The sequence below is a fragment of the Platichthys flesus genome, chromosome 15, assembly GCF_949316205.1.
Source record: "Platichthys flesus chromosome 15, fPlaFle2.1, whole genome shotgun sequence".
In the NCBI taxonomy this organism is placed as follows: Eukaryota; Metazoa; Chordata; class Actinopteri; order Pleuronectiformes; family Pleuronectidae; genus Platichthys; species Platichthys flesus.
In genome coordinates this window covers 24,116,075-24,144,020 of record NC_084959.1, presented here as the reverse complement: position 1 = coordinate 24,144,020, position 27,946 = coordinate 24,116,075, and the positions used below count along the sequence as shown (strand labels likewise).

Below are 27,946 nucleotides of genomic sequence, written 5' to 3'. Positions count from 1 at the left end.
CATAATGCAATTGAAATTAAATCTAATTAAAGTCATAACATCCTTAAACCTCAACTTCTAAGAAGAGCATTAAAACAAACAATCACTAAGAGATTGTTTGAGTGTTCGATTGTCACGTTCCCATTGGCCATTTGTTTGTGGGTGGGTAAGTAGATGAAATGCGGTGGTCTGTTTGAAAATGCTCGATCAGGTTGTCGATGATCGAGTTCACAAACTCTCGTCCCTGGTCACTAATCAGAGTGTCCATACAGCCAAGGCGGCAAATAACAGAGTACAAAGAATTTGCTACTGACTTGGCACTCTTATCTGGAACAGCTGTTGCTTCAGTCCACTTGGAGAAATGATCAGTGGCAGCAACTATATATTTATTGCCGCTTGATGTTTCCTGAAGGGGACCTATCATATCAATCCCGACTAAGCTCCATACTTTTCCAGGCACTGGTATACTGTTGAGTGGTGGAGCCTCCTTGCTGAGTTTGGGATTTATGACAAAACATTTTTGACAAGCTCTGACATGTTGGTGAACGTCATTCTTCATTCCCCTCCAGTAATAACGGTCAGAGATTTTGGCTAATGTTTTATCTCTGCCAAAATGGCCACCAGAATTTGGGTTGTCATGACAGGCCTTCAGGATATTTGGCGACTTTTAGTGAGAACCTCCTTTTCCCCATGGTAAAGAATCCCTCCTTCTGCCCGATATGGCTTAACTGTTTGTCTGAACTGGGACTTGGCCTTTACACATTTCTCTGGAGGTAAATCGTAGATCCACTCGGGATACTTTTGTTGTGTTGCAGTGTAGAATCTCAAAATCTGGTCATACAGTTGGTCTTCCATGGTAGTCAAAATTGGTAAACTAAAGAGTTTGGTGATAGAGGAAGCTGCTATCCCATCTCGCCTCGGCAAGCTCTACTCCTCCTGTTGCATTAAGTGGGTCTTATATAGGCAAGCTTCACCACTGGCGCTTCCCCCCACAAAAGAAAAATTCCAAGCTTCTTAACAGTTCTACAGTTAAGTACTGCACCTTTATTTATCGCAAGAACGAGAGCTAAGAAGAAATGCATAGTGCAGTCTAAAGCAGGGATGTCCAAACTACTGCCCGCGGGCCATCTGCGGCCTGCCATCCATTTTAAATTGGCCCGCCTCAAAAAAATTTAAATAAAAATAAAAATAAATAATGGCACTTACTTATAGCACTTTGTAGTTTTGCATTTTTTTTTTTAAGGAATTGTACTTTCCTTAATTCTTATTGTTCGGGGTTTTACCCTCGGGTACCCTTGAATGCATTGATTGAAAATCGCTTTGGATTAAAGCGTCAGCTAAATGAATTGTAATGTAATGGACTATGGCCCACTGTATTGTACTTCTCAGATAAGACACTATGTGGCGCCCAACTCACCCCTGACCTGCCAAACTGCGTTGCTAATTCCACGGCTTCAAGCTGCACAGAAGCAGCTAGCTTCCCCCCAGCTTCCACACACTGTCAGCAGGGACTCCCGATACTAACTACTACCAAGTGTTTGCTTCTAATCTAACGGGGTTTGAGAAACAGTGTCATGACAGCTGTGGAATTAAAATCGTGACAGCATGTTTTTGCACAGTTACCACCGCAGTTAGCATGGTGGCTAGGACGCCAGCGATGTTATGAAAGCTCATTATAACCGTATGTGACCGTACACACATGCCGCCAGGGCTCTAACCAGCCACCGTCAGCCGGACAACTCCGCTGGCTTAACACACTTGTCACATTAATTGTAGAATCGTAGTTGTGTTTGGGTTTATTGTGATATAGTAAATGAAACAGAAAGTTTGAGGTCCGGAAATTATGTCGTTCCGAAATACTGTCATTAGCGGACCAATCACAGCCAATGGCTATCTGTAGGCCCTCCTCCATGTCCGTCAAAGAGGAGAAGCATAAATTGTCCTTGAGGCGCACTGTCAACGGTCCGCTCCAGGGCAGGGGGCCCAGACCTTCGGACTTTTTTCTGCATGTTGCATACTCTGGGGTATACTCTGGCCTGGAGGGGTAAAGTATGGCCTAAGCTGTTTTACACCCCGGGGTATAGTTTGGCCTAGGCCAGTTTATCCCCCGGGGTATACTCTGGCCCGGGCCAAAGCATACCCGGGTTTAATTTGGGCGGGGGTTAATTTGACCTGTTACACCGGGACAAACGTAGTCACTAGAAGTTCCATGGTAGAATTTAGTTGGAGGAGGCAAGGCGAGATTTAAAGGAGACGGTTCGCTCCGTCAATTCTCTTTTCTAATTCTCTGTTTTCACTCAATTCTCTTCGTATTACCTTCTTCCGACAATGATTCACTAATGGAAAAACCCGTATATTGTCTTTCATTTATCATCAAAGGAGGCCAAGTATATTGACATGCCGAACGTGAATACGTGGCGCATTGATCATCATCGATAAAACTCTTCATGTGAGTTGGCACATCGTTAAAACAACAATTACAATATTATCGTAGATGAAATATATATATATATATATATATCACACACCCCTAATATATATACTGTATGTATATGGAAGGACATGTAACTTGCTGGACTCAAGAGTATACAAATGATGATCACTTGATTGAAGTTGAAGAACTAAATCTATGTACCAAGAAACCAACAGATATTTGTTTCATTTTGGTTTTCCCATTATGTGGGTGATATGTCTCTTTTTTTCCTTTGGTAATTTGTATTGTGATTGTATTGTGAAACCTTAAAAAATTATAATTACAATACTAAGTGAAAATGCAGACAGATTACGTACCATTCTGACATTGTCGCTCCTGGTTCTCTGTAGAGCTATCAGGTTTCTCCTTGTCCATGACATCATTGTTTCCATCCTCCATTTTAGGCTTTTGCTCCTCCTGCTTCATCCTGTTCTCCACAGCTTCCTGTTGACCCACTTCTTTTTTCACCACATCCTCTCCTGCCTTGGCTCCGTCAACAGTTCTCCTTGACCTTATCACATCTGTTGTCTGCTTTTTGTCCTGACCAACCTCTTCTCCCTCCTTTCCTTCCAGGTCTACAGTGCAAGTACACACAAACACACACACTTATAAACACTTTAAAATCATACTTTGATAAATAAATATGTTCTGTATTATGTTTCCAAATTATTGTCATTAATCTTGGTCTGTCATTTCCCAAGAGTAGTAATACTGTCCAGTACAGAGAGTGAAATCATTGCTGTATCAAAGAACTTTTGATTGGGAACTAAACATCTGTCAATTCCTACATTAAACTCTTTTTCTCTCTGACTAATCCTGACAGCTCAGAAATTTCATACAGTGATACAGTGATGTCTCATTTTGCATCATGTTGTGAACAGGGACACTATAGATAGATAGATAGAGCCGGTACATTTGAATAAAATAAAATAAAATAAAATAAAATAAAATAAAATAAAATAAAATAAAATAAAATAAAATAAAATAAAATAAAATAAAATAAAATAAAATAAAATAAAATAAAATAAAATAAAATAAAATAAAATAAAATAAAATAAAATAAAATAAAATAAAATAAAATAAAATAAAATAAAATAAAATAAAAAAATAAAAATATAAAAATATTGCGGTAGAAACAATAAAAACAGAAACACAAGATAAATAGGTAGATAAGGTGCAGTGGCAGATGATGGTAAGTACTGATGATATGATGGTAATGTTATTGTTACAGTATATATATAAAAAATAGTACAGTATTTATAGTATATAATATATATTTATATATGAAAGTAATTATACCAATATAATAATAGCAGTATATAGTAATAATAGCAGCAACAGTATATATAATAGTAATAATAGTAAAATATAATAATAATAACAACAACATGTACACATGTATAAATATGTGTATATAGACTTATCTATACAAAGAATATATAAAGAGTATGATATAATATATGATATATATATATATGGGGAGAGCGTGGCCTTCTGCATGCCTAAGTGTCCTTGGCAAGATACTGAACCCCTAGATGGCCCCTCATAAAATGATGAGTATTCTAAAAAATGTAAGTCGCTTTGGATAAAAGCGTCAGCTAAAATGACATGTAAAAATGACATGTAATATAGTACGGGTATAAATAAAAGTATTTGGCGATACAATAGATAATATGATATACTATTAGAGTGTAAGAATATGTAGACTGAGTGTGCAAAAGACAATATTATTGTATAAAGTGATGAATTGAGACGGTGGCTCTGACAGAGGTAGATGCGTTGTACAGTCTTATTGCGGTTGGGAGGAACGATTTCCTGTATCGTTCCTTAGAGCAGCAGGGTTGAATGAGTCTGTGGCTGAAGCTGCTCCTTAGCTTGTCCAGTGTTATGTGGAGGGGGTGAGAGGGATTGTCCATGATTGCCAGCAGTTTTGCCAGCATCCTGTCCTCCACCACCTCCTCCAGGGTGACAAGCTTAGAGCCAACCACAGACTCTGCCTTCCTAATGAGTTTTTTCAGTTTGTTGGCATCCTAAGCCTTGATGCCCGCACCCCAGGACACCACAGCAAAGAATATGGTGCTCGCCACAACAGACTTATAGAACATCTGCAGCATCTTGTTGCAGATATTGAAGGACCTGAGCCTCCTCAGGAAATAAAGCCGGCCCAGGCCCTTCTTGTAGACGGCCTCTGTGTTGGTGGACCAGTCCAGTTTATTGTCCAGTGTGACACCCAGGTACTTGTATGCAGGGACCACCTCCACAGCCGTCCCACCGATGCAGACAGGAGAGGGAAGGGGCTTGTTCCTCCTGAAATCCACCACCATCTCCCTCGTCTTCTTCACGTTCATCACGTTCTTCACTTAAAGTCAGCAGTGTATGTTGTGAAGAGGAAGGGGGACAGCACAGTTCCCTGGGGGGCCCCGATGTTACTGATCAGACGATCAGACACACAGTTATGTAATCTCACAAACTGCGGTCTGCCCGTCAGATAGTCATCGACCCAAGCGATGAGGGGAGCACTCACCTGCGTGCCCTCCAGTTTGGCCTTCAGCAGTCTGGGCTGGATGGTGTTGAAGGCGCTGGAGAAGTCGAAAAACATGATCCGGACTGAGGTGTTGGGTCTGTCCAGGGAGGAGTAAGTCTTTCCATGACCTTCATGATGTGAGAGGTCAGTGCCACCGGCCTGTAGTCCTCCAGTGCAGCAGGACGTCCTTTTTTGGGCACTGGGACCAGGCAGGATGTTTTCCAGAGCACTGGCACTCTCTGAAGGTGTAGGCTCAGGTTGAAGAGGTGCTGGAGAACTCCACAGAGCTGGCTGGAACAGGCCTTCAGCACAAGAGGGCTGATGCGGTCCGGACCCGCAGCTTTCCTCGGTTTGAGCCTCTCCAGCTCTCTCCTCACCTGGCTGGCTGTGATGTGGAGTCCAGACTGGGGGGTGGGGGGTGTCAGTGGTGGGTTTGAGGGTGGTGCAGAGATGTGTGTGTGTTGCAGGAGGTGGTGGGGGGGCTGTGGGGGATGTGAGGATGTCCTAGGGGTGGGAGGTGTGAAAAGGCCCATGGTAAAGGCCAGCGGGGGGGTGGGGGTAGATGGTGACGGGGTTGGAGGGGGGCAGGGGGTGATGGGGGGAGGTGGGGGGTTGTTGCTCAGAGATGCAGTAGAGGCAGTCGTAGAGTCAGTGGAGTCATAGGAGGGTCCACTGGGGGTGGGGGGGTTAGGTTGAACCTATTGAAGAACGTGTTCAGCTCGTTCGCACGTCGTTCATCCCCAGCTGCTCCCCCATCTCTCCTCTTGAAACCAGTGATCTCCTTCATACCACTCCAGGGACCCCGTAGTTGTTTTCCTCCAGTTTGTGCTCCAGTTTTCTTCTGAAGTTGTCCTTGCTCTCCCTGATGCTGCGCTTGAGCTCCCTTTGAACCCGTTTGAGTTCTGCTCTGTCCAGTGATCTAAAGGCCCTCTTCTTCTCGTTGAGAAGGGCCTTCAGGTCGCTTGTAACCCAAGGCTTGTTATTTGGGTAACAGCGGACCTCTTTAGTGGGGATGGTGTTATCGATGCAGAACCCAATGTACTCAGAGACACAGTCAGTCAGGCCATCAATGTCCTCACCATGTGGCTCATACAGAGCATCCCAGTCTGTGGCCTCCAGCGCCCCACGCAGTGTTTTCATGGCCTCATGAGACCATTTCCTCACTGTCCTCACTGTGACTGGGTGCTGCTGAATCACAGGCTTGTATGATGGTGAGAGCAGGACTAGGTTGTGGTCTGACCTGCCCAGTGGTGGCAGGGCAGTGGAGCTGTATGCATCCTTAACATTTGCATACAGCAGGTCCAAAGTCAAATTGTCACAGGTGGCACATTTGACAAACTGGAAGAAGGTTGGGAGTGTGGATGAGAGGGAAGCATGATTAAAGTCACCTGTGATGATGATGAAGGCCCCGGGGTGTTGTGTCTGTAATCCTGCAGTCACAGTGTGGATGACGTCACACGCTGCTTCTGCGTTCCCAGATGGAGGAATGTAGACATTGATGGCGAAAACACTAGTAAACTCCCTCGGCAAATAATATGGACGAAGTCCGACGGCGACGAGCTCGATGTCCGGGCTGCAGACACGCTGTTTAACGGTGACGTGCCCGGGGTGACACCACCTGTTGTTCGCGAGCACTGCGAGTCCCCCTCCTTTCTTCTTGCCGTCGCAATGGTGTCTCTGTCGGCTCGAACCGTCTGGAAGCCAGGAATGGTGACGTTGGAGTCCGGTATCTGCTCGTGCAGCCACGTTTCCGTGAGACACACAATACAGGACTCCCTGTACTCCCTCTGTGTCCTGATGAGCGCTTCCAGTGCGACCTCACGTTTCCATTGATGACTGCAGGGATGAAGGGCTTAAACTTCCTCTTCTCCATCCTCCGTTTTAGCCCCGCTCTGCAGCCCCGCCGTCTCCATTTTAACTCCTCCGGGATGGTGGGTCTCTCTCCGGCCAAGAGGGTAGTGTGCCTCAGGGCGATCAGCTGGTCGCAGGTGTAAACAATGCCAGCGTGTGTTGCAGGCATTCTCCCAGTGATCCGAAGAGACCGAAGTGCGGTTAAAAGTTATAAAAAGTGTCCAATAAATTTCAAAAGCATCTCGTCATTGTGCGGAACGAAGATGCACAGAGTAGTGCAAAAATAAATATAAAAAACAAATTGCAAACGTTAAAAAAACACAAAAAACCGACAGTAATACCAGGAGCTGCTACGACAGGCACCCGTTAGTACGGCGCCATTTTATCTTCCAAGCTTAAGCTTAGGCTGTGTTGAATTAACCAATATATATATAATATTATTATACAATATATATATTATATTCGTTTACTAAACACAGCCTCTGTATTTAAAATACAGACTTAAAAAAAAGGAATATGATTTAGAGTGATAAAATAGAACACTAGCCATCATTCCATTTGCTAAAAGCTCCGATTTTGTACTGTGGCAGGCAATGGACACATGATTAGGCCTGATACATCAAACTAATTTGACTTATCTACAACAATGTTGTTGGGACTGTTAAGATCCCGGCAATCTAAGACATTTTCCATTGTGCCTCCTGCTTGTGTTTTGTTATGTCATGTGTTTCCCCCTGTTTATTTATGTTGTCATGTGCTTGTTGTATTTATGTTGTCAGACCATGTGTGTTCTGTTATTTTCCGGCGACTCCTCCCTCTGCTGCTTCCCGCTCTTTTTCTCCCTCAGCTGTTTCCTATCGTCACCCTGAGTGTTTGCCTGATTAGTTCACCTGTGTCTTGTCTCTGTTCCCCCTGCTATATAAGCCCAGTCTTTCTGTTGTCCCCTGTCGGATGTTATTGTTTGTCTGTGAGAACCTACTTAAAGATTCTGCCGCTTTTGAGCCCTGTTTTACCTGGTATGGTATTAGAATCTGATTTTTGATCCTCTGTGTTTTTTCCGTTTTTTAATTTAGTTTTTGAATTGGACTCTCTGTTTTTTGCACTTATGTTTTTGCCTTTTTGGATCCTTGTTTTTCTATTTTTTGGAAATAAATAAGTATTTTTTGCATCTTGGTCTGCGATTGAGTCCTTACTCAGAGAAAGCCTAACAGGGACAGTGTTTTTGTGAAACCAAAGGCCTCCTCTTCAGCCTATATGGGTAGTCAAAGCCTGAAACCACATGTCCCTTCATTCCCGGAAAAAAGCCAGAGCACAGGGAACTCAGTATCCAAGGATACCTCAACTTCACACAGAGATGTGAAAAGCCACAAGGGTCAACTCCTATTGGTCACGCTGGACCCCATGACCTGTGAGGTCCCAGGCCAAGATAAGGCCTGCTCTCCCCCTCCTCGACGTCTTTTCTACAATCCCTCCAAGGAGGAAGGCTGCCAGCCTCTTTTCCTGCATCGCCGAGGGGAGAAGCCTAGCTGCTCCAGCTCACATATTCTCTTCAAAAGGAGCGCAAAGGTGCAGCTTCCAGCTCAACTCACCAAGGAAACCTCCTTGCAACTCAAGCTCTACCAAACTCCTAGCAGCGACTCGATGGCCTGCAGGAAAACTTCAACCAGCATCTGCGCGGCACAGCTCAACAGAACCGCTAAGGCAGAAACCACACGACCGGCGAGACTATTTCACAGAACTGTGAACTGAACTGCAACTTACTTTTTTCCCTTTTCTATGGACGGGTAACAAAACTGGGCTTATTAATTATACTAGGCTAAGCAAGACTGTTTATTCGATTCTGTTTGATGTTTATGAGTTTGATATGTGTTGTGATATTTTGGGTTATAAGTTATTTGAAAGTAACGTTAGTTTGGAATGCTCTTCACAGTATTTCTTTGTATTTCATTCTACACTCTTTGCCTAACCTAGCACCAACACAGACAAACATATATAGCTTCACCTAATTATCTCTGCCCCTGCTACCTGTTGTAAAACCACTTCAAAAGGAGAGGGGCTGTTAACTTTAGGTTGGTCAGCGGAATTTTTAGAAGCACACAGGAAGGTGTTAACTTTTTGTCAGCCGCTATTTAGGGAAGCATGTTAACACACAGACTCACATACACATCTTTGATTAGTTAGCACATTGTTAGTAATTTGTTTTTTTATAGTTTATTATATTCATAATAGATGTTTTTCTTTCACAAATGTTCTTTCATTAATGTTGGATAAGGGAATTTTGCCAACCTCTACACTGTCAAGAACTCCTAAACCTGCCCAGTTCATTATACAATCTTACATAGTAAATATTGAGATTTCTAATTGAACTAGATCTAAATGAGACTGATCTTTACATTTGATTGTTAGTCCCTGATACCAGGGTGGTGCCCCGTCTTTTATCTAATATAACTACAATTCATTATTCCTAATAGATAACTTTATCGTTTTTTAATTAATAATTGTATTTTTTATATACAATTTTGTTATTTTAATAATCATATTTTATGATTATTCATAATTAACCAACATTGAGTCTACCTATTATTGCACAACAATGTCATTTATTTTTACAATAAATAAACATAAATTATCTAAAGATGATCAAATTGTATTTGTACAGCCAATATTCATGAATCGCAATTCGTCTCATAGGGCTTTAACATGGTATGACATCCTTTGTCCTTAACCCTCAGCAAGAGCAAGGAAAAACTACTAAAAACCCGTAGAAACCTCAGAGAGAGCCACATGTGAGGGATCCCTCTCCCAGGACGGACAGAAGTGCAATAGATGCCACGTGTAGGAAAATATCACCAAGATAAAGTTTTTAGCAGCATTGATGAGGCTAAACATCTTTAAGGATAAATTGAATATGATATGTCAAGCAGTCTAGCTGCATAATCTATGGTCAGCAACCAGCAGGATCATGATCCACAATCCAGATCAGATGCCACTTTAGTCCAGTCATTGTCCACTCCCATTTATTAGGATCCATCATGAGCCGCCACCGTGGTCCTGGTCCTATGCCCGTATCTGATGCCAACGCAACACAGGATCCGCCAATACCACTATGATCAGCCGACCCGATACAGAATCTGACCAATGTCTTTGCTCAACCTTCTCAAGCAGCATGTAGCTTCCATTCCACTGCCAACCATACTGAAATGCAGGGTCCCTCAAGTGGTTCAACAGACGCTGAAGTTGTGTGCATACTGTTCGGTGAAAAAAACTCTCAGGAGGACTTGGAGATGAAGGTGTAAGATGGGAATTTTAAGGCAGAATTATCAAAGTAAATATAGAATAAAACAAAAGAGCAAAAAAACAAACACTTGGAAATAAGAAAATAAATTGGCACGTGGGCTCAATCAAATAATTACAATAACAATATATTATAAGAAAACACTTCTCGGGAGAGCTCTTAGACTTACGTCTTTCCATCAGCAGCCTCCCTTACAGAATGAACAGTCAGGCTTAAATGGGACCTAACCCGACAAAATTGGAACAAACCAACATAGTATCATACGCAGGGGTGTTACAGGTAAGGCAATCCCCGAAGCTTTAACAGCTTATACCACAACTTCCTTATGGCTCAAACAAATACCAGGCAACATATTTACCAAACAATTGCTCCATGAAGGCATAGCCAACTAATAATATAACAGCATAAACAACATAAAATACCCCGCGGGTTAACTTCGGCTAACCCGGGAGTCGAGCGCCTATTTACTTCCGCATCACGGGCCACTCGATTTCCACACAAACAAAGAAGCGACGCTGAACCACGGTAAGAACAACGTTGTGTAATATGGAATTAATGTGAGATGTTAAACTAAATAAGCAGAACATACACAAGACATTTTATGGCGTGGTGTTTTTTTTCCGCTTTATTTATTGGTTTTCACAATTGAATATGAAACCTCATACATACAGACGTATATGAAAACAATCCTCCCCCCTCCCCCACCCCAGGGGAAAAAACAGAAAAGAAAAAAATTAAATAACAATAATAATAAAAAAAATACATATATATACAGTGCCTTGCAAGTATTCACCCCCCTTGGACTTTTTCCCATTATGTACTGTTACTAACTGGAATTCAAATAGACTTAAATAAACTTTTTCCCGTTTGATCAACAAAACATGCATAGTACTTTGGAGGTGCAAAATAAATTTTATTGTGACACAAACAATAATGAGAACAAAAAAATCTGTTGGGTGCATAAGTATTCACCCCCCTGTGTCAATACTTGGTAGAACCCCCTTTCGCTGCAATTACAGCTGCAAGTCTTTTGGGGTATGTCTCTACCAGCTTTGCACATCTAGAGATGGAAAGGTTTGTCCATTCTTCTTGGCAAAAAAGATGAAGCTCAGTCAGATTGGATGGAGACCGTCTGTGAACCGCAATCTTCAAGTCTTGCCATAGATTCTCTATTGGATTGAGGTCTGGGCTTTGACTGGGCCATTTTAAGACATTAACATTCTTTAATCCAAACCATTCCTTTGTAACTCTGGCTGTATGTTTAGGGTCATTGTCCTTCTGGAAGATGAACCTCCGCCCCAGTCTCAAGTCTTTTGCAGACTGCATCAGATTTTCTTCAAGGATTTCCCTGCATTTGGCTCCATCCATCTTTCCCTCTATTCTGACCAGTTTCCCTGTACCTGCTGAAGAGAAGCATCCCCACAGCATGATGCTACCACCACCATGTTTCACTGTTGGGATGGTGTGCTCAGGGTGATGGGCAGTGTTGGGTTTTCGCCACACATAGCGTTTTGCATTGAGGCCAAAAAGTTCAATTTTGGTCTCATCTGACCAGAGCACCTTCTTCCACATGTTTGCTGTGTCTCTCACATGGCTTCTGGCAAACTCCAAACGGGATTTTTTATGGATCCCTTTCAACAATGGCTTTCTTCTTGCCACTCTTCCATAAAGGCCAGATTTGTGGAGTAGACGACTAATAGTTGTCCTGTGGACAGATTCTCCCACCTCAGCTGTGGATCTCTGGGCCTCCTGGTTGCTTCTCTGATTAATTTTTTCCTTGTCCGACTCTTCAGTTTGGGTGGACGGCCTCCTCTTGGTAGGTTTGCAGTTGTGCCATATTCTTTCCATTTTCTTATGATGGATTTTATGGTGCTCAGAGAGATGTTCAAAGCTCTGGATATTTGTTTATAACCTAACCCCGCTTCATATTTCTCCACAACTTTATCCCTGACCTGTTTGGTGAGCTCCTTGGTCTTCATGATGCTGTTTGTTCAGTAATGATCTCCAACAAACTCTGAGTCCGTCATAGAACAGGTGTATTTATACTGAGATTAAATTGCAGACAGGTGGACCGTATTTACTAATTATGTGACTTGCAAATGTGACTTGTGAATGCAATTGGTTGCACCAGATCTTTGTTAGGGGTTTCACATTAAAGGGGGTGAATACATATGCACTCAACACTTTTCAGATTTTTATTTGTAAATAATTGTGAAATCCATGTAATATTTCCCCCCACTTCCAAATGATGCACTATTTTGTGTTGGTCCATTACATAAACTCACGATGAAATAAATTTTAATCTGTGGTTATACCATGACAAAATGTAGAAAAGTCCAAAGGGGGTGAATACTTATGCAAGGCACTGTATATATATATATATATATATATATATATATATATATATAGACATCATTGTCATTAATAAAACAAAACAAAAAAAACAGACAAAACATAAGGTGTGTGTGAGAGAACATTCATGTGGTTTTCAGTAATGATAAATGACAATATATACATGACATATGGGACAAAACTCCACACTTGTTCAAGCAGGTATGTAATAAAAGTTTTCCATATCCTGCTGAAGTTATCATTAGGACGTCGTAGAGCCAGTCTGATCTTTTCTAGTTTCAAGAGTTGCAGCCTATCTTTAACCCAATGTTTATAAGAGGGGGGGGGGGGCAGCCTGTTTCCAATTAAGTCAAATTATTCTTCTCGCTAAGAGGGTGACAAAAGCAATGTGATCAGATTGTGACCTAGGAAGATGGTCATCCTCACATTGAATACCAAATATAGCCGTGAGCGGGTTCGGCTCTAATGGCCTTTTAAATATCTTGCATAGGGCATAAAATATCTTCGCGATTCAAGCTTTAGACAAGTGCAGTCTGTGTGCTACTTTGAATTGAAGTAGGCCATGTCTGGCACAGATTGATGAGGAGTGTATCCTTGTAAATATATCTGACCATTCATTATCTGTGATTTGTAAATCCAGATCAGCCTGCCATGCTTCTCTCAATGCATCAAGAGATGCCGTCTGTCAAGATGAGAGTTTCATATACGTAATGGATATTATGCATTTATTAGATGGAGTTGCTGGGAACAGAGTATCCATGGGCTGCTGTTCAGGGATTGCGGGAAATTATCTAGTTTGGTTACGAATCCAATCTCGGACCTGTAGAAATTTTAAAAAATGTGATTTTGGTAAATCAAATTTAGCTCTGAGCTGGTCAAATGAAGCAAAAATACCTGCTATGTACAGATCTTTAAATGAGACAATACCCTTCTCACGCCAGATTAAGAAAGAATCATTCTCAAGTGAGGGGGGAAACTGATGATTTGCCACAATTGGGGCACAAAGCGAGCTAGCCTGCCAACCGAAGTGTTTTCGCACCTGAGCCCATATACGCAGAGAATGATAGACAAAGGGGGCAATAGAAGCACAGCGTGGTGTGATAGGCATCCAGGGCCGGCCCTAGCACATTTGGCGCTCTAGGCAAGCTTCACTCCTGGCGCCCCCCCCCCCCCCCCCCCCCCCCCCACACACACACGAAAGCTTATTATAAAATTATTTCTTTCTTCGTCGAAGTTGCTTGGACACACACACACTAACCATACGCCTCAATGTGCTAGCATGTTCTGACAACACCAAGGAGGTTCGTACCTCAATTTTTGCCTCATTTTACCCTAATGATAGATTCATTTTTTTAATGTCAAAATATTGGTTGGAGATATATGTTATGGGTCCCAAAATTGATACCACAGCAACAAAGTATATCTGTAGAATACAGCATGAATGCAGCAGCAGTAACGACACGGAGCATTCAGTTCCACATCCAGACTGCATCTTATTCAAATTAAACACAATTTCAAGTACAAGCATTTCTTTGAGTGTAACTGCATTTTAAACTGCATAAAACATACATTCAATTATTATGGTGTCTCTTTCCTCCAAACATCTTAATTTACATCATCACTCATAAAGAAATATAAACATTTACAATATAGACCTATTGAACATTAGCTTATAACTGGTCTTTATAAGGCACAATAACAATACATGAATTACAGAGTCTGTGTGTGTCGGAGCTGAACTACACACTGTAAAGTAAACAATATACTATCGCGACCCGCCTGCAAGACGACGTGCAGGTAAAATAAACACCTATACAGGCGAATGTAGCCCTGCCCACCTAGTGCTCGAGTGTCTCTCCTCACTGCCCAGCGGAGTTTCTAAGTTTTTACCAGTCAACACGTCTCAATGACACCCGTGGTGATCAAGCGAGGCTTTAGGAGCTAACGTAGGAGACTCTCACCCACTACTACCCTGTAGAATACAGGATGGAAGCAGCAGCAGGAACGACACGGAGCATTCAGTTCCTCATCCAGACTGCACCTGACAGTACGGGTGAAACTGCTCCCGTGCCAAACGTTCCACCTGAGTGCTACTGTCATTTACTGATTTCTCTAATGAAACTACTTAAATTACTGTCAGAGTAATTAAATACAATATTTTTGGCTATACCACATAGAGAAGGGGGCACAAAAAACTCTGCCTAGCAAAACAATTTTTATTTTATTTCATCTTATTTTTTGCTCGGCGCAGTTTTTGGCGCCCCCCTCTGAGTGGCGCCCTAGGCAACCGCCTATGTCGCCTGTAGGAAAGACCGGCCCTGTAGGCATCGCTGAATACAACAAGGCTGGGAGAGATGATGGGAGGCTCGCATCAGCCTCTATTTGGACCCTGGCAGGGGCTTCGTTGTTAGCATAGGTTTGAAGCCAGTAAGCCAAGGCTCTCAGGTTACCTGCCCAATAGTATAATTGGAAATGAGGTAGAGCCATCCCACCCACCGATTTGGGTCTTTGTAAAAATTCCTTACGGATACGAGGTGGTTTCTTATTCCAAATGAAGTCAGAGATGATCTTATTGAGATGTGAAAAAAAAGATTTGTTGATAAAGATTGGTATAGTTTGGAACAGTTATAAGAATTTGGGTAATATGTTAATTTATATTAGGTTAATTCTGCCAGCTAATGAGATAGGAAGAGAAGACCATTTGTCGAAGGCCATCTTGGTGCGATCTAAAAGAGGAGTAAAATTAAGTTTAAAGAGATCAGAGATTTTCCGATTTACGACTTTACCCAAGTATGTGAATTTATCAGTAGTCACCTTAAAAGGGTAGGAATTACAAGAGAGTGATTGTGCAGCAGAGTTAACAGGAAAAAGCTCTTTTGAAGCGTTAATCTTATACCCAGAAAGCTTGGTAAAACGATCCAGTGTAGTCATAATGTGCGATAAAGTATTCTGGGGATCGCTAATATATAACAATAAATCATCAGTATATAATGATAGCTTATGTTCTTTTCCACTCCTTTGTTGTGCAATAGTAGGAGTAGAATTGACGTTGGCTAATTATTAATAATCATGAAATATGATTATTAAAATAACAATTATTTATTAAAATAATCAAAAATGATAAAGCTATTAATTAAGAACAGTAACACATTTAATTAGAAATGATACGGTTATCCATTAATAATAGTTAAAATAATTAATGAAAACAATACAATTATCAATTAAGAATAATACAAATCTGTAATCATTGCTTATTGTCGCGGGGCACCACCCTGGTTACAGGGCCCAACAATTCAATCTATAAAATATCAGTCTCAATGATATAAGTTATATTAGTAATCTCAATATTTAGTATTAATGATTATATTATAAACAATGAAGGGTTTTAAGTTAGAGCACAGGCAATCATAATCCAGCTGCAATCACATACATATGCACAAATAATCACAGACTACAGATACTTTAATTACAAAAGCATTTATTAAAAAGGGAAATAAAGTTATAATGTACCTATGTATGTCTGTCTCGGTATGTGTGTGTGTCTGTGTCAAAGTGTCTCTCTGTGTGTGTGTGTCTATGTGTGTGCATGTGAAATACAGTTAGTGTTATTTAATGATTCATCATTTTAACAAACTCCCATATTTCAAAGATAACAACAGCAGCCGCTTATCACAATTTAGAAAACACATGTATTCATCAATGTGTATCTGTGTGTGTGTATCTGTCTGTGTCTATCAATGTGTCTCTGTGGGTGTGTGTGAGACAGCGAGAGAGAAAAAGAAGGGGGCGTGGCGATGACGCAGTCACGTCACAACCAAGATGGCGGCCGATCATGATTCGTGGAATCAAGGCCTAAAAACTCTCAAAATGGCGGATTGACTACAAAACAAGATGGCGGAGCCGTTATGAATTTAGGGCCAGAATAGGAGGAGAGGGAGAGAGGAGGCGTGGTCTAACTTGCGTTATTCAAAATGGAGTCTATGTTAATGACACCATGTGGCCGGAGCTCACACTGGTGGTCGTCACATGAATTACACAAAGGGATTTTCAGACAAAGAGAATTCTTTGTCTCTGCTTTGGCGTTCGGCCGCATGGCTTCCAGATGTGTCCAGTCTCTCTGAATATAGATTTAACTATGTTACATGAACTGTATTCTAAATACGGATCGGATGTGTGTATAGGTCGGTTTAGAAGGAGAGAGAGAGAGAGAGAGAGAGAATACAAGGAGAGAGCAAAGTTCTTAAAAGCACCGTCAGAGACAAGTTATATTTACTTTACCACTCAGCACCCAAGAGGCGTTGTGTGCTGAGGTTTGACCGGTAAAGTATCTTTAAAGTTGTTCAAACGGTCACAATGAGCTGGAGACGCTGCTCATGGCGCTTAAAAACTATGGCACAAGGCCGTAACCGGAAACCGGAAGTGGCGAATCGCCGCTAAAACACTGGAGACTCTGCGGTCTTATACAAAACAAATACATCCAAGTATTAAAACAATATGCTACGTATTAGATTAACATCTGCCCAGACAATAAAGCCTCTTACTGTACCACCCTCGCGGTGTGCGTGCGCGTCGGGCCAGTGAATCACGTGGTCTCTCAAGCGGTGAGCCGCCGCTGGACCGGACAAGCAGCGGATTTTCTCGTGCTGCCTCGACGGGATGAACATCGTCCTTCTTCTTCAGGGATGTGGAGGTCGTGCTCCTCAGCGGAATGAATCTCGCGCTTCTGCAGGGGACGGCTGTGGAAGCCGTTTGTAGATCGTTGGGAAAAGAAAGTAAAGTCCGTGGGGAAAGTGAAACAGTCTGAGATTGTTCCGCGTGCAATTTCCTGTTTGGTCTTTTCAAGTTAAAACAGCAAAAGTCCTTTTGAAAATAAAAACGTCGACTGAGATAAAGGACAATGAAAGGAATGAAAGAAAATAACTCTGGTTGTCCCCTTTAGCAACTTAATTAGCTGGGAGGCCACGAAGGGGCCTGGTGATGTCTTCAGAGCAGGGTAAAATGGCTGATAAACTAAAAGTTAAGGTTACCCCCTTTAGCAACTAAATCAGCTGGGAGGCCCCGAAGGGGCCTGGTGATGTCTTCAGAGCAGGGTAAAATGGCAGCGATTATTGATGTCTCAGTGGTTTTATTCTACCTGAGAGGTTCTTGCTTCCTCCGGAAGTGGTCACAGGGTTCAGTTGGCTCTCAGCCAATGAGAATGTCAGGATTCCGACCTTAGTGGGTGGGGCTTGGAACTCAGCGGGGGTCCTGAAGGCTCTTCAGGACATTTTCCAACCACCAGGGGGAGATTCTCAGGCCTGCTGGAGAATGTTTTCCCTCCAAAAGTTGTAATCCTTTGTCCTCACCGTTGGCTCCAGCCTGTCTGAGGAAGGTGTGAATTAAGACTGTAAACTGGCCAAACTGGTTTCAGCTTGGCCTAGCAGGGCCCAAGTATTTACAACCCACTGGGGAGTCTACCCCAACACCTTGATATGCCGTGAATCTTAGGTGAGGAGCGCAGTGATGCTGCGAGAGGTTCGATAGCTATCGCGAATAAGAGGGGGGACAATGGGCATCCTTGTCTCGTGCCACGTTGCAACGGATAATATTGGGAGTCCATATTCTTAGTGCTTACTGACGACATTGGGGATTTAAATAACAATTTTAACCATGATATGAATTTTGGACCAAATTTAGATTCTCTAGACACTGAAAAAGGAAGCCCCATTCGACCCTATCTAACGCCTTTTCAGCATCCAGAGTGACAATTACTTTGGGTAATGGCTGATTGGGATCCGCGTTCTGCATGATATTTAAAAGCCGACGATTATTAAAAAAAGAGAGGCGTTTTTTTATTAAACCAGTTTGATCTGGAGAGATAATCGAAGGTAGGGTAACTTCTAGGCGGTGAGCCAAGACCTTGGCCAAAAATTTGCAGTCCACGTTCAGGAGTGATATTGGACGGTAAGACCCACACCTAAAGGGATCCTTACCCTTTTTCAATATAACTGAGATAGAAGCCTGAGAGAGTGTGGGTGGAAGTTGGCCCTCGACAAAGGATTCAAGGGCCAACTCGAATCCTAAAATTAAAATTGGCAGCAACTTATCTCCAAATCTTTTAAAGAATTCGACCGTGAAACCATCAGGTCCTGGAGCTTTAACATTCTGCATACTGTAAAGAGCAGATCTAGTTTCCTTCAGAGACAGAGGTTCTTCCAATTGCTCCATAAATGATTCACTTATTTGAGGCAAATCCATGCTCTGAAAAAACGACTCCAGCCTAGAAGGGTTGTGGATCACCTCAGAGGTGTAAAGGGAGGAATAAATGCTTTTAACTCATTATTTATCTCCTGCTCATCTTTAGAGATCTGACCGTCATGTTTACGGATATTTGTGATCAGGGTAGAGGCTGTGAACTGCCTAATCTGTTGAGCAAGAGTCCTGCCTGCCTTATCTGAGTGTTCATACAGATTAGAGCGAGATTGAAGCAGTAGTTGCTCTGTATAATGGGTGGTCATCAAGTCGAACTCTGTCTGCAGAGCTGACCTCTCCTTTAAAAGTTCAGGGGTGGGAGCAGTTGAATATTTACAGTCCAGCTGATGAATTTGGTATGTTAGATCTTTAAGGCGCTGTTTTCTATTCCTGCCCTCCCAGGTGGTGAATGAAAAAATCTCTCCTCTCAAAAAAGCTTTAAGCGATTCCAAAAGAGTGGACTAACATCTGGTGTATCATTCATGGATAAGAAAAAATATATTTGTGTGTTCATATGGTTAACGAACTCTTCATTAGTGAGTGAAGCATTGCTAAAGCCGAGTTACTTTCTTAGGGAAGGATATTTGTCTAAAACTGGATGTTATATACAATTAAAGTCACCCCCTAGAATAAGCCTGTGTGTGTTTAAGTTGGGTAATGAGGATAGAAAAGTCTTCAGAAATTGTGCATCATCTCCGTTTGGCGCATATACATTAGCCAAAATAATAGGTATATTATACAGGGTACCTGTGACCACAACATATCTCCCTCTGTGGTCTGCAGTGACAGTCTGCACAATAAAAGGAGTATTCTTATTAACAAGAATTGCAGCTTCCCTAGACTTGCTTTGATAATTGGAGTGATATAATTGCCCCACCCACCCTTTACATAATCTGTTATGATCAGAGGACATGAGATGGGTTTCTTGAAGGAAAGCGATATTAACATCAAGACTTCTCAAATGGGATAAACTCTATTAAGTTTGATAATGTGATTAACTCCCTTGGTGTTCCAACTTATACAGTTCACAGTAACATTACTCCTTGTCAGCACTGAATTAACCATAATCAGAGGTAGACAAGAATTTGACTGCTTTTAAAGCATCCACAGGATATCGCTGACACTGCCACACATCCATTAATACAAAACAATAAGTTATACATACAGACAGAAAAAACGTTATGTCCCCTTCCCCTATTACCTCTCCCCAAACGAGAGGTAAGAAGCCCCATACACACTTGGTAATCTTCCATTGCGCTTTCATACGCAGAGAAAAAACAACACCAAAAAACACACTGCTCCTTAGAGTGTTATATGTTTCAGTAGTCACAACTAAAGAAAAACAAAAATCCCTGCCTTCAATATCCAGATATAAACATGGATAACCACTCATCATAATAAAGGGAACTAAATATATAGGCTACACAAATAAAATATTGTGGTCTCCTGGAAATGAGGATATTATGAGTTTATGAGCTGTATATCAAAATGTAAACAAATGAATATATTACCGGTACTGTACCTCAGCTGAGCCTACGATCAACTTAAATCAGCTCAGGGCAGCAAAAATATACATGAAGAAGGTTTATAGTACCACTGGGAGAGATCCGCTTATAGCACGAGACACCGGTAAAGTTTACCTATGTCTCCGAGGAGGGATGGCTCCGTTTGGCGAGAAAATCTTCCACCTCTGCGGGTACCTTGAAGGAGTGTGAGACGCCGTCACACGAGAGACGCAGGTCGGCTGGGTGGAACATGCCATACTTGATGCCCGCCTGTCTGAGCTTCGCCTTTACCGGGTTAAAAGCTGCTCTGCGGCGGCTGAGCTCGGCGCTCATATCCGGGAATATGTGGACCCTCGCCTCTCTGAATTTAAGTTCGCCCTTGTTTCTGGATAACTGCAGGATCTTTTCCTTATCCGAGTAGTAGTGCAGCCGCACAATCATGGGTCTGGGGAGGTCGCCGTGTTTGGGTTTCTTAGCCAAAGTTCTGTGACCCAATCGAGCACCAAAGGGCTCGGTATCTCCTCGCCCAACACCTCGGTAAAAAATGAGGCCATGAATGCCATGGGTTTGCCGTTTTCTGCGCCCTCGGGGATCCCGATGATTCTCAGATTCTGACGGCGTCTTCTGTTCTCCAGGTCGTCATTTAGGTCCTTTCGTTTCCCGATCTCTCGCCTGAGCTCCGAGATGATGCTCTCCATGCTGGTGATGCTGGAGTTATGGCTGTTCAGCTCGCCCTCCCGGACAGTGGTCGCCGTCTCCGTCTGTGCGGAGCGCAAAGATGCCATTTCAGCTCTGAACTCAATTTTCAGATAGGCGATGTCAGATTTTGTGTCCTGTCGGAGAGCCTTGAGGTCTTGTTTGATTTCAGCACGAAAAATCACCATCTCTTGTTTAATTGTATCACCCAATAGTTGACGAGACGTCACCATCTCCGCTTTAAGTAGCTTGAAAAGAGCGCTCTCCTCGGGTTGCTGCGTCAGAGATGGGGGACCCGGGTGGTGGGTGGTGGTAGCGCTAACATTAGCCATGAGCGTTTGCTTGAGAGAGGGGCTAGCTACATTTTGCGTCGAAGGCTTGACTGATTTCTTCTGAGTTTTACTCGCCATAATCCGCACAGGTGATTCTACAAAATATGCGCTGCAGAGTTATGTCTCCAAAATGTTAAAATGTGTGTCCTATTCAACGTAATAAGTTAAAATATACGGAGCATGTCAGACTTGCGGCTACTCCATGTCAGGTGCAAACCGGAAGTGCATGGTGTGGTGATTTTAACAGAAAAACACAGACGGTTACAAAGGTATCCTTTCAAACATATGACGTTTGAGAGTGATTGGAGCAAAAACATGGAAGTTACAATTTCATGGTGAGACATTGAAATTCATCGCCACACTATGGACAATACAACTCACAAGAAACATGCATTTGTTAAAGTGGCTAGCCACAGGACACCAAAACATGTAAAACATGACATATCCTGTTACAGCTAGGGGGCACGATGACTAGCAGTCTCACTGTATTCTGTAACTCACAACATGACAGCATACTTTAGGAATTGGCTGAAATCACTCATCAAGCAAAACCAATATTAAGGGCATATTGCAGGGTGTCAATTCAGGATTAACACACTAAGCTAGTGCTCAGATCTTTCGTTGAATATGTGGATCCTGAGATAGTAAAATACCTTGAAAATAACAGATTTGCATAAGATATAGGGAAGTCTGTGACTACCTTTGGCTGCCTGGGCCTTCCATAACTCCCTGTTGTGATGAATCTCTTGGTTCCATCTGACCTTGTAGCTCTTGAAGTCCTCAGTTGTTAGAGAGCAGCAGGCCTCTGAGCCTGTACTCATACTGGTATGTTTTCCATCACAGCCACAAATATTGCTGACACTGTTGAGACATCCATGTGCACAGCATGCAAACACACACACACACACATACACACAAAAAAGTCATCAACATCAAAGATATTACAGTACCTGTGTCTGTTGACATAAAACAACCTAGTCCCCTCTCAAAATAACCGTATCCTCTCAAATTGTGAGATGTCTACGTTTTTGTCTGACCATTGTTTTTGCATTGGCCTATGCCCATGTCACGTGACTCTCAAATTCCCGTCTGTAAAACAAAAGCATGACCAACATTTCATGTATTTTCAGGTAAAAATTAAGTTCTATAATAGTTTGGGCATCAAAATACACATGCAAACGAGAACCTAATAGCACAACACTTGAGAAGTTTTAGGAGAAGCAAGAGTTCAGGTTTCATGGACAAGCAGGGGTCAAAACCAGGCAGACAGTCAAAGAAGGCAAACAAATCCAATAGGTATAAGGCAAAAAGGCCAAGAAGGCCAGAACAGGAATCAGGCATAGCATTGAAACAAGAGATAACGCTGGAAAGGTAGAAAAAAAACACCTAAGGTAATCTTGCATAGAACACAAGAAATGGCTGGTATACAGTATATACTGAGTGACTGTTGGAAAGCAGGTGCGTCTGGGCTTGGGGCAGGCAAAGTTATTAAGTGGCTGATTTCTGAAACGACATGAGTTAGTATATGGAAAACAAGATAACAGAAAATTAAAAAACTAAGAGCTGCCTGAAGTTGTTTAAATTTCATAATCTTCAGGGATTTCATGCTTATGACCTATATGTTATAAGTTAGCAGGAATATTTTTTCAGATCTCACAAGAAAATTGTAGAACTGCAATGTTTTTAGCATTGCTATGGTGGTCGCTATGGACACTGCCATGGTGGAAACCATCTCGAAGCGTGTTGTAAGAATCATCGTCCATACGTTGTGTCTTTCAGTGAGTTAGGATGTAATTTCCTTTATTTGACATTACCATTTGATGCTCAATTACACCTCTAATTGCAGGGATCTAGAAATTCCCATCAAGCACATTCATACCGAGCCGTTTTTTTTTTTCAGTATTTGTATTTCTGCTATGTACAGTTTTGATTGGACATACTGTTAATCGTCATGTGCTCTGTAATAAAAATATAGTTCAAAATAAAACTCCCAGCATACTGTAGGCATCACGGTTGACAAGTGCAAATCTGCTGTCTACTTGAATCGTTATTAAATTTTTTTTGTATAGAGATAATAGGTATACTGTATATGGCTGCACAATATATCAAACAATTATGTCATCACGATAGCAACATGCGCAATGTACTTATCACAAAAGACTGCTTGGCCTGCAATAAATGGTGTTCAATGTGCCACGTATTCATGCATATTCAGGTCACTCCGAGCCGGCTCTGTTTTTGGGAGGCAGCACGAAATTTGACATTCTAGTACAGTGGAAACTGCTAGTAATCACATTTGTCCCGGGCCAAAGTGATGTCTATAAGCGGTTGATCATATAAAAAAATTGCACAGCTTCTTTAATATAGTCCTAGAATCTGAGGGAAAGGCAACAGCACACACACACACACCGACTCTGCTGCCAACTGCTCACTCTCTTTCTCTCTCTCTTTCACAGACTCAGCTGACATCTCTAAATCTCTACAGCATCGATTCCCAAACCCTGGTTCAGGGGGGACGCGGGCAAAAAATTTGATTTGCCTTTTCAAAGAGAAAAAGCCCATTACATTTTCAAACTGAGCTATAAATTGACTTGAAATCTTAAATAGTCTGAATAGAGAGGCGGTGGTCTAGTTGCAGAAACTTGGACTATGGGCAGAGAAGGTCACTGGTTCGTCTCCGGTTCGACTCCACCGAGAGACAACAAAAGACGAACCTGGATTGACCTGTCCAAAAATCCAAGAGTCTCACTACCCTGTCTAGTGCCCCTGAGCAAGGCACCTTACTCCCCCCAACATCTGCTCCCCGAGCGCCGTACATGGTCGCTCACTGCTCTGTGTGTACTGCACCAGATGGGTCAAAAGCAGAGGTTAAATTTCCCTGAGTGTGCCTTTGCATGTCTGTGCATGTGTTTGGGACGAATAAACAGATCTTAAATTAAAAAATAGCTAAGTCGCATTGCCAAAAATACTCATGTATACCCATGTTCAGCGGTATAATTACACAAGGGTTAGCTCCCTCGTCAAAATTTCACTTGCAGATGCCTGTGTAGGGAAACGGGAGCTTGTTTCGATTGCTGCATGAACATGGACAAGTGGTTGAAAAGAGTTAATTCCCCATCCAGAGGGATACCATCGGCTTCTACCAGCAGGCCTACAATCGATGATGCACCTGCTCTTACAAGTCCTTAGTTCAGGGTTCAAGCAGCAGTACATTTGTCACTAGCCAAGCTAACATTACTAGCATGGCCACTGGCAGTGACAGTGAGTCTGATGCAGAGCTTCTACCCCCTGACATGAGAAAGCACACAGATAGAGAAACTACATTATCAAAAAGATGCAAATATGATGAGAAATACATTGCTTTGGGGTTCACTTGTATTGGTAATGGTTCATCTACTCGGCAACAGTGTGTTATATGTGCAAAGTACTATCTCACAACTCAATGAAACTTTCACTTTTGCGCAGACATTTAGAAACAAACATTGTCACATGAAAATTAAACCACAGGAGTTTTTATAAAGGGCGTTAAGAAGACAAAGGGACGGTCAAAGTCTCGCCTATGTAATACTGCCTCGGTTCCCAAACTGGGGTACATGTACCCCCAGGGGTACGCGAAGTGGTTCAGGGGGTACATGGGGAGAAAATTGTATTTGCGTTTTCAAAGTGAATAAGCCCATTTACATTTTCAAACTGAGTTATAAATAATCATGCAATATTAAATAGTCTAAATAGCCAAGTCGCATTGCCAAAAATACTCATGTATACCCATATTCAGCAAAATAATTACACTGCCAATACAAGTTACAGGTAGGTTAGTGACTGTTAGTAAAAACGAGGGATGGGCATAATTAATCGACATCGATTAATTGATCCTTAAGAATTTCCTAGATGACATTTTGTAATAGACTTAATTCTGTTGCGTTCACTGCCAACACTGCGAAGCTAAACGTCTCCATGAGCGCCTGAGGAGTCCACTGCTCTCTTCAAGTAGGAGGTCTAGCTCCAAAATTAGCCCCTTCGGACCCAGACAGAGCTGGCTCTGGGTGAGGGGTGACAACCACCGGACTGAGAGGTCGAGAACCGTCAAATCCAGCTAGCTCACAGCGGCTAGCTGCACTCTCATCGGGGCTTAAGAGAACAGTAGCGCATATTTTCAAGTGTAACCAGTGAGCGGATCCCGTTTAACTGCCACAAGAGTTGTTCACCTTGTAATAAAGATCTATATTTTCACTGCATTTTAACAGAGCCTATAAATAGTGCATTTTAATATAAAATATTAACGATTAATCAAAAATCGATCGTTAATTCTCCCGACAATTGATTAGGAGCTGACAATCATGATTAACAACTGATTGATAACTGACAATTGATAGATACTCTGTTTGATCTAAACTTCCATCCGAGTCCTGAAATCCCTGACAATTTCAAAGTTTCAAGTGTTATATGCTGTATACGTGCGTCGGGGGGTACGTAGCTGGAGATTGAATGTCTGAAGGGGTACGAGACTGTAAAAGTTTGGGAACCACTGTAATACTGGATCATTACAGAGAGTGTATTTAAGACTCACACACGCCTCTTCATGCTTCATGAATGGGAGGACTTCAATCAATTCAATCAGTCAATCAAATTTTATTTGTATAGCCCATATTCACAAATCACAATTTGTCTCATGGTGTGACATCCTCTGTCCTTAACCCTCAACAAGAGTAAGAAAAAACAACAAAAAATCCTTTTAACAGTGTAAAAATACGTAAAAACCTCAGATAGAGCCACATGTGAGGGATCCCTTTCCCAGAAGTGCAAAAAGATGTCATCATCAGGATAAAGGTTTTAGCAGCATTGATGGGGGTATACATTTTGAAGGATAACTGAAGGTCATCACCATTATCTGATGCCAACGCGATAAAGGATTCCGCCATTATTATTACGATTATTCCAACACGATATAGAATCCGACGGAACCCTGCCCTGTTCATTTCTGTTCACATGCGAAGATAATTCCCAGCATCCTGCACACTACAGCAGGGCTATTGAAGCCTGCTGTAGTGTGCGGGAGTTGTCAGGTAAGTTTCGATGATAATACTGGGGAAAATATATTTGCCCGCTGATTGAGGATGGTTCATCTGTTCATCTATTCTATTTCTATTCTTTTATCCAACTATTTATATCTCTGGCATTGCTTTAGTGTTTTTTTACAAGCTTTTTTCTCATCTTATTCTACAGAACAATGCCACGTGCACTCTCATGTGAGGACACATTTTCACCCGAGCCAATGTAGAAGGAAAGGCTGTGTACATTTACAAATACTGTGCAGAGACCTATGTTTAGAATGACACAAAGATGCAGAAGCATATAGTCAAGTGCCCAAGCTCACACACGCCTCTTCATGCTTCATGCATGGGAGGACTTCAATCAATCAATCAAATTTGATTTGTATAGCCCATATTCACAAATCACAATTTGTCTCATAGGGCTTTAACATGGTGTGACATCCTCTGTCCTTAACCCTCAAGTAGAGTAGGAAAAAACAAACAAAAAAACTTTTAACAGTGTAAAAATACGTAGAAACCTCAGATAGAGCCACATGTGAAGGATCCCTCTCCCAGAAGTGCAAAAGATGTCATGTGTAGAGGAAAACATCATCAGGATAAAGGTTTTAGCAGCATTGATGAGGGTATACATTTTGAAGGATAACTGAAGGTCACCACCATTATCTGATGCCAACGCGATAAAGGATCCGCCATTATTATTACGATCAGCCAACACGATATAGAATCCGCCATACTAGATCCACCATTGCGACCTCTGATACGCGATCCATAAATCGTAATCCATGATGTTGTGGCCACAGCTGCGCCCCTGGATCTGCGGGGGATTAGGCAAAGGGACTTCGGGGAAGGGGTCAAGTCAGTAACAATGAATTGATGAGGTTGGAATTACTTTGATGTGATCAGGATGGAGAAGAGGAAGGAGAAGCTGGAAAGAGTAGCTCTGTTTTAGGGATGCTTGATTTTGGAAAAAATCATAATCACGATTATTTTGGACAATATCAAAATCACGATTACTCAAACAATTATTAATGTGCCCTTATTATATAGCCACACCGATCACAGCGATCCTGGCTGCGTGTCTTACTCCTCCGTGAAACCAGCATATCGGTGCCTGGTTATTCAAACCCTTAATCATGGCAACCCTGACACGACTGACGGGCGCGGAGAAATGCGGATCCGGTCTGAAAGGTCTGAACAGCCAGTCGGGAGCACGCTTGAAAATAGCGGTGCGCTGCGCGGCCGCTACATGGTCTGCTGCTGCCCTCCCTGCTTTTCCAATCGCGCTGTTTTTTTCACTGCCGCGCACCACACACAACTCACCTCCTTCACTTTACGGCTGCTTGAGAGTGAGTGCCAGTCAGCTAGACTGCTGAATGCTTTGGGGTACGGACTGAATTGCGTATTCTTTCGAAAAAAATACTAAATAAACGTTTCAACTCGATTATATTATTTTGTTTTATTTAAATTTCGATTAATCGAGCAGTCCTACTCTGTGTGTCATGTGTCATAAATTCCCTTTGCACCTTGGTGTCATAAGGTGTTTTTGCCTTGTAATCAATGATACAATGATACAGGCCGAACTTCAGGGCACACTGAGGCTCAAGGTATATCTGACTGGCTACTGGTTTGTATGGCAGTACTATGAAAGCCATGTGGC

The 27,946-nt window shown here is 42.2% G+C and overlaps 1 protein-coding gene across 1 annotated transcript in view; it reads right to left on the bottom strand.

The window, feature by feature from the left end:
* Positions 1 to 27,946, bottom strand: part of LOC133969742 (dual specificity calcium/calmodulin-dependent 3',5'-cyclic nucleotide phosphodiesterase 1A-like) — a 234,058-nt gene that overhangs the window by 9,950 nt on the left and 196,162 nt on the right. Inside the window, exons 15-16 of the mRNA XM_062406389.1 lie at positions 21,939 to 22,093; positions 2,770 to 3,027 (exon numbers count right to left, since the gene is read on the bottom strand). Coding sequence (XP_062262373.1) covers positions 2,770 to 3,027; positions 21,939 to 22,093 — 413 coding nt within the window. The remainder of the gene's footprint in view (positions 1 to 2,769; positions 3,028 to 21,938; positions 22,094 to 27,946) is intronic.